Source organism: Carlito syrichta, unplaced genomic scaffold, assembly GCF_000164805.1.
Source record: "Carlito syrichta isolate Samal-C Ts95f unplaced genomic scaffold, Tarsius_syrichta-2.0.1 Scaffold130455, whole genome shotgun sequence".
NCBI lineage: Eukaryota > Metazoa > Chordata > Mammalia > Primates > Tarsiidae > Carlito > Carlito syrichta.
The window spans coordinates 36,497-44,638 of NW_007074551.1; the positions used below are offsets into that span (position 1 = coordinate 36,497).

Below are 8,142 nucleotides of genomic sequence, written 5' to 3' on the forward strand. Positions count from 1 at the left end.
AAAAAAAAAAAAAAAAAAAAGAACTTATTTCTGAATATAGCTACTAATCACCAGGAACAAGACACAGCTGGAATTGCCAATCTTTTTCTTAAATAACATGATCCCTAGGACTAGATCCATGTGTACCATAATTCTATCCCTTCCTTGATAGCAATATAATATTTACATATTTTTTTAGCGTGTCTCCTTTGGTCTTCCCAGAAAACCAACAGGTAGTAAGGGAAAAACTGTTGACTCACCTGTAAAGCTGTTTCTGCATGAGTCTTTCAAAGAGATTTCCCTTTATTAGGTGAATACATATCCATAGGATATACACCTATGTAATTGTAAACAGCAGTGTTTTTGTTTCTGAAATGGCTTGCAGAATAGTTTGGGAAATTTTGGTTCATTACAGTTAAGAGACATTGATCGGCCAGGCATGGTGGTTCACATCTGTAATCCTAGTACTTTGATAGGTGAAGGCGAGAGGACTGCCTGAGCCCATGGATTCAAGACCAGCCTGGGCAATTTGGCAAGACCTCATCTCTACAGTAAATCAAAAAATTAACTGGGCATGGTGGTACACACCTATAGTCCCAGCTACTTGGAAGGCTGAGGTGGAAGGATCATCTGAACCCAGGAGGTAGCCATGATTGTGTCACTACACTCCAGCCTGGACAACAGAGTGAGATGCCAACTCAAAAAAAAAAAAAGACATTAATATACTACATATAATTTTTGGTGACATTCTAGTGGTAGTGAAACAGTAAAATATGATCATCAAAAACAGGTCCTGGCTGGGCATAGTGGCTCAGCCTGTAATCCCAGCACTTTGGGAGGCTGAGGCCTGAGCCCGTGGGTTTGAGACCAACCCAGACAACTTGGAGACAACTTGTCTCTACAATAAATAAAAAATTAACTGGGCATGGTGGTGTGCGCCTGTAGTTAAGGCTACTTGGAAGGCTAAGATGGAAGGATCGCTGGAGCCCAGCAGGCTGATACTGGGGTGTCCGTGAGTGTTCCCCTGCACTCCAGCCTGGGTAACAGAGTGAGACTCCAACTCAAAAAAAAAAAAACAAAAAACAGGTCCTGATTATAGCCATTCTATTAGGTTGGTGCAAATGTAATTGTGGTTTTTATGAGTTGAAATTTGCTGTTTAATATTGGACTACATTCTTAATAAATGTGGTTATGTCACATTATTTTAATGCACAATTCTAACTTTTTTTTGCTAATGACTTACTATTTCCGGTTTATTTTATATTTATTTTAGACTATGGAAATGATGCTAGACAAAAAGCAAATCTGAGCAATTTTCTTATTTGAGTTCAAAATAGATCATAAAGCAGCAGAGACAACTGCAACATCAACAACACATTTGGCTCAGGAACTGCTAGCAAACGTACAGAAGCTGACAATGACCAATTGAGAGAAATCATCAAAGCTGATCCTTTTACAACTACATGAGAAGTTGCCGAAGAACTCAACATCGACCATTCTATAGTCATTTGGCATATGAAGCAAATGGGAAAGGTAAAAAAGCTCGATAAGTGGGTGCTTCGTGAGTTGACCAAAAATAAAAAAATACTGTCGTTTTGAAACATTATCTTCTCTTATTCTACACAACAACAAACCATTTCTTGACCAGATTGTGACGTGCAATGAAAAGTGGATTTTATATGACAACCGGCAATGATCAGCTTAGTGGTGGGATGGAGAAGACACTCCAAAGCACTTCCCAAAGCCAAGTTTGCAGCAAAAAAAGGTCATGGTCACTGTTTGGTGGTCTGTTGACGGTCTGTCTGGATCCACTACAGCTTTCTGAATCCCAGCGAAACCATTACATCTAAGAGGTATGCTCAGCAAATGAATGAGATGCACCAAAAACTGCAATGCCTGCAGCTGGCATTCATCAACAAAAAGAGGCCGATTCCTCTTCACCACAACACCAGATTGCACAATACACAACCAATACTTCAAAAGTTGAACAAATTAGGCCACGAATTTTTGCCTCATCCGCCATATTCACCTGATCTCTTGCCAACCGATTACTACTTCTTCAAGCATCTCAACTTTTTGCAGGGAAAAATGCTTCCACAACCAGCAGGACACAGAAAATACTTTCCAAGAGTTTGTCAAATCCTCAGAGCATGAGCCGGGCTCAGTGGCTCAGCCTGTAACCCCGCCTTGGGAGGCTGAGGTGAGTGGATTGCCTGAGCCCGTGGGTTCAAGACCTGCCTAGGCAACTTGGCGAGACCTCATCTTCACAATAAATCAAAAAATTAGCTGGGGGTGGTAGCGCACGCCTGTAGTTCCAGCTACTTGGAAGGCTGAGGTGGAAGGATCGCCGGAGCCCAGCGGATCGAGGCTGCGGTGACCGGGAACGGCCACTGCACTCCAGTCTGGGCAACAGTGTGAGACTCCAACTCAAAAAATAAAAAATCCCAAAGCATGAATTTTACACTACAGGAACAAACTTATTTCTCACTGGCAAAAATGTATTGATTGTAATGGTTCCTATTTTGATTAATAAAGATGTGTGTGAGCCTAGTTATAATGATTTAAAATTTACGGTCCAAAACCGCAATTACTTTTGCACCAACCTAATACTAGACTCATTACACTTCAACTCACAACTGATTAGATGTATGAAGACTGTAGAATAATGAGATAAAATGAGGCCGAAATGAAAGTAAGAAGTGTATTTAATAATGCTATAATGCAAATTGTCAGATAATGCTCTATATCCATGTAAATTTGGCAATTAGGGCAAGTAAATTGAATGCAGTGGGACTTCCAATGAACTTGCGGGCTATCTGAATCTTCTGGGAAGTAAGGAGGGATACAAACAGAAAAGCAGAACAAAGGACCTCATGACTAGTACAAAAGAGATCCAATTGTTTAGCAAAGCTGAAGGTGAATGCATTGCCTAACTGACAGAAATATAAATAATACTGACTGAAAGCCTACTCTTTCTACAACAGGTCTTTGCCTATGTATGATTACCTAGGTTACTCTGCATGAGATCATTTTCAAGGAACTAGAGACGTAATGTAAAAAATTACCTTTCTCTAATCTGTTTGCTAATTCAGTTTTTACACACCAGTTTTGCATCAAGTTAAAGTCATCTATACTATGTCACTGTGGAGATCAGTTAATTAACTTTACCATTTTTTACTAATCAAAGGTTTCTGGAGCAAATACTAAAGTCCAAATATTTTACCTGTTCCAATAATGCTGTTTGTCTTTCCAGAGCTACACAAATGTTTTCATTAATTTGCTCAGAAGTTTTCAGGCGCTTAACATTTTCTTTGTTTTCTGAAAACATCCTCTTCTTTTGATAATGGCCTTAGGGAAATGGAAGGATTAAAGATAAAAATATTCCTTCTAAGGAAAAAAGCAGGGAAACTCTTTTCCCTCTAAGCAAATGGAAAAATTAAAATTTGACAATGGCAGCATTTTTAAGAAATTGTAAATGTAAAAGAAATTCCAACAATTCCTTAAAAAACATTAATATCTCCAAAAGAATAAAAAACAAAAGAAACAACAACAAAAATCATTAATATCTGAGGCAGGGTTTTAGTCTCAGATACACTCCCATTTCAACATTATTTAATACACACATACCATCAAAAACTGAAATAATTACAGCATTTAACTATTTACTTATAGTTACATAAGTGGTCCTAAATTCTTTTTTATAAACAGATACTTAGGCAGTCCTAACCTATTTTTAATAAGTGATATTATTTTTAAGCAATTTAAAATTCATCTTGGTAAATGATTACTTTGTAGCTTAGACAAGAACACAAAATGTATCCTATGAAATCAGTTTTTTCTTCTATTTCATTAACCAGCATAAATACTCTATTTTGAATGAAATTACTTTAATTATTTTAATGATATGATAAGTCGAGCTTCATGTTATATATTTGATGTGCTTCTACAGCTCTCTCTCTCTCTCTACGCATGCACACACATATGTATATATGTATGTATTGTTATCTATTATCTTATACTTGGCATGTGTTTAAGGTCAATCCTATGGAAAGAAAAGTGTTCACCAACATTTTAAAAAACCCACTCTCTTTCAATTAAGCCCCCTTAGTCTAATAAGTAAAACTTAAAAATACTAAGAGATGTATATGAAATGAACCGAACAATTGCTATAAAACCACTTTTCTTTTATCTCAAGGGAAAATGACTCTTAGCCAGAATTAATTTTCCTTTTGATATGGTGGATACTTTTTCCCCTACCAAGAATGGTTCAGAAACAAGGTACTATTTACCTTTTGCCTGTCTGTGTGTACTCTACATGTTTGTATAGCTGAGACTTTAAAACCCCTCATCTGAAAGTGACTATTCTAATTTCTCAAAAAGATGCGTAACTATACACTTACTGTTATTACTATTGGTGTCAAGTGATGACTGCCACGTTGAGTATGCACCTTCACAATCTGAAATGCTGGAATGATAGGTTCTAATAGATTCTGCAGTTTTCAAAATGTCAGCAGCATAATTATTGGAATTGACCGACTTCACCAACTTAGGTGTTTTCTCAAGAGGCACAAAACCTGAGTCTGAACTTAAAATCTTGTCATTTTGCTTTTTATCAGGTGACTCTGACTTGGAGTTCATTTCTGAGTGTAAAACCATCTTGTCATTTCTCTTATCATCCAAGATTACTGTAGACTTTGCCACCTGAACTACACTATTCAATACACTGGGTGGACAATAACTGGATTTGAGATTACAAGCCCCTTCTTGCTCAAGAATGGATCTTGTTATATTTGTCTGATATTCCAAGTGGTTTTCAGTAGTAATCTGTGAATCTTTTGCTTCTTGTAAAAGGAGTTTGCTGAGAGAATCTATTGTTTTACTTGGCTTTTGGTACCGACACACAACTCTTTTATCATCGTATTCCAATCTTGCTTCTGAATGAACAATTTCTTCTACTGATTTTATGCAATTCTGAGGGAATACTTTACTTTTCTGTAAGAATACGGAATTTTTGTTAGAGTCCAATGAGGAAGCAACATTTTCAGAATGTCTACAACTGCTAGTTATGACACCAGTACTTGAGTTCTGATTACCACTTGGAATATTACTCCCAATTGCTGTTGTTTTCAGTGCTTCAACATTCCTTGACTTATTCAGGATGTCTATTTGCTTCCGGCAACTTGTAGGCATTGTTTTTTTGGCTTTTAATATCTTCCGTTTACTTCTATCTGGACTTGCCATCTTTCATATCCTAGAATTTAAGATATCATATTTAAGTGCATTTCTCCAGTGAATTAGTTATTTACAATATTAAAATAATTTTGACATTATCTCTCCAGATTTAGATAATCACTTTATTGGAAAGTGTATCCATTTTCATGTCATACAAAATATACAAATAATTCTATTTTTTTCTAAGATCTAAACTACACATGAATTCAAAATGTGTATTGCTAGCAAGACTATTTAATACTAAATCTAATAGATTATCTAGCCACTTTTTGTTATATCGCCTTAGTGCTCTATAACCATTTTCTTTTTATTTAATCATCCATGTAGGCCAGTTTATATAGCCTAAAGATTAAATTACACTATTTCATAAAAACAAAACACAAAATAAAATATTCTACATCTTTTTAAGCTTTCCTAATGTTCATGTTTCTGGAATAAATGGTACTACAGGAGTGATTTCCTATAGTCATGAATATATAAAACAAACACCGAGATCCATACATAACATGTTACCAGTTCAACATAAACTTGTTTTTTTTTTTTTTTTTTTTTTTGAGTCGAGTCTTTGTTGTCCAGGCTGGAGTGCAGTGGTATGCTCATGGCCACCGCAGCCTCTACCTGCAGGGTTCAGGCGATCCTTCTGCTTCAGCCTTCCAAGTAGCTGGAATTACAGACACATGCCACCATGCCTGGCTAATTTTTTGATTTATTGTAGAGATGAGGTCTCGTCAAGTTTCTCAGGCTGGTCTCGAACCCATGGGCTCAGGCAATCCTCTCACCTCGGCCTCCCAAAGTGCTGGGATTATAGGTGTGAGCCACCGTGCCCAGCCACAGTCAATTTTTACAATTAAGTTATATTAACACATAATAGACCAGTTATCTAACAAATTATAGCACATTTATTAAACCCAAAGTCAAAGACAGAAGACACATCTAGGAGATGTGAAGGCACAAATAATCCAGTCAAAGATATCTGAACCATTTTTTTTCACTTACCATTATCTATTTTCTTACTCGAAGCTTCCTCTTCTATATTTTCTTCAATACATCATTTAATAAGGTACAGTTTCAGGTTTTATAAGACCTGAAGGTTGAGGTGAATATTTTTTATTTATTTAGAATAAGAAAAAAAAATGACAAGTTCTTAAAATCTGACATGGAGCTGGGCACGGTGGCTCACGCCTATAACCCCAGCACTTTGGGAGGCCAAGGTGAGAGGATTGCCTAAACCCCCGGAGTTCGAGACCAGCCTGGGCAACTTGGCGAGACCTCATCACTACAATAAATCAAAAAATTAGCCGGGTGTGGTGGCACATGCCTGTAGTTCCAGCTAGTTGGAAGGCTGAGATGGAAGGACTGCCTGAGCCCATGGGTTCGAGGCTGTGGTGGCCATAAGTGTGCCACTGCACTCCAGCCTTGGCAACAGAGTGAGACTCCAACTCAAAAATTAAAATAAAATAAAATCTGACATGTATAAACATTACAGAATCCAGGAAAATGTCATAATAGTTTCATTAATTAAGGGCATGATATACCCACAGAATTTCATTTTTCCTATTTGAATGCACATTATTTAATTTCCTTTTCATGAATACAATTTTTGTATTGTTTCTCATAGAAAGAATAGAAAAATCAAGTCTTTCCTTTAGCATGGTTGAATGATTTTAAAAAACCCTGGTAATCAGGATGCATAAAACAGTTTCACCTAAAGACATACTTCTTGTTCACACTGCTATAGCTTTGTGCTCTAACAATATTCTGACAATATAAACATTTTACTTTAATGGCAGAGTTTCTATCAAAAAATTAAAATATTTGGTGAAATTATAATTGAGTATATTGTGTTATTATTTCTGACAAGATAAAGTTCTATATTTGAGTAATTTCAAACATCGCATAATTGGAATTTTTTTCCCTGAATACCGTCTGGCTTTATAAATTTCAAATGTTGACTTCTCTACAACTCATATACTTAAGGTGCCAGGCACCAAAGACCACATTCTCATCACAATCAGATTGACAGGCAATAATTACCTAACCTAGAAGTGACAATGAACCACACACATCCCATTAAACTCATACTAAGTGTATCCACAATCACAAAATGCCAAAAGCCACTGTACTGTCAGGTAACACAAGGAAGAAATCAAGGTGAAGAGAGATAGCAGTTTTAAATGACTAGTTAAAATATCATACAGCCAAGCCCAGTAGCTCACGCCTGTAATCCCAGCACTTTGGGAGGCGGAGGCGAGAGGATTGCCTGCGTTCAAGGGTTTGAGACCAGCCTAAGCAACATAGGGAGACCTTGTCTCTACAATAAGTCAAAAAATCAGCTGAGCATGGTGGTGCATGGTTGTGGTTCTAGCTACTTGGAAGGCTGAGGTGGAAGGATGCCCTGAGCCCAGCAGGTTGAGGCTGCGGTGGTCATGAGCATGCCACTGCCATCCAGCCTGGGCGACAGAGACTGACTCAAAAAAAAAAAAAAAAAAAAAAAAATCTTTTTTGTAAATATTACAAAAACATCCAACCATGTGAACACAGTATTGCTATGGTTCCCCTAAGAGCCGCTGTAATAGGCCCAAACTAGTGAAAAGCCCTGAAACTTGAGCATTGGTGTAAAAATGCCTCTAAGTTAGATGCTTACAAAAGACATGGAATATGTGTTAATTATAAAGTATAATATACTGAAGATCCTTGAACCACTCTAAACTCAAAGAAGTACAATATGATAAATTAGCTTGAAGTTAACCCATGTTTCTCCATATCATGCCCTTCCCAATCTAAATTTTGTCTTTATCTCTTCCCAATTCTAAATTTTGACTTTATAATTCGATTACTTTTTGTAAAGTTTCATTATAAATGCCATATAAAAACAAACACAGCCGGGCTCGGTGGCTCAGCCTGTAATCCCGCGCCTTTGGGAGGCTGAGG

At 37.0% G+C, this 8,142-nt stretch overlaps 1 protein-coding gene across 1 annotated transcript in view; it reads right to left on the reverse strand.

Moving 5' to 3' along the window:
• Nucleotides 1-8,142, reverse strand: part of LOC103250444 (activating transcription factor 7-interacting protein 2) — a gene marked incomplete at its 3' end in the record, with an annotated part of 66,143 nt that overhangs the window by 29,744 nt on the left and 28,257 nt on the right. The window contains exons 3-4 of the mRNA XM_008049032.2: nucleotides 4,380-5,230; nucleotides 3,203-3,327 (exon numbers count right to left, since the gene is read on the reverse strand). Coding sequence (XP_008047223.1) covers nucleotides 3,203-3,327; nucleotides 4,380-5,220 — 966 coding nt within the window. The remainder of the gene's footprint in view (nucleotides 1-3,202; nucleotides 3,328-4,379; nucleotides 5,231-8,142) is intronic.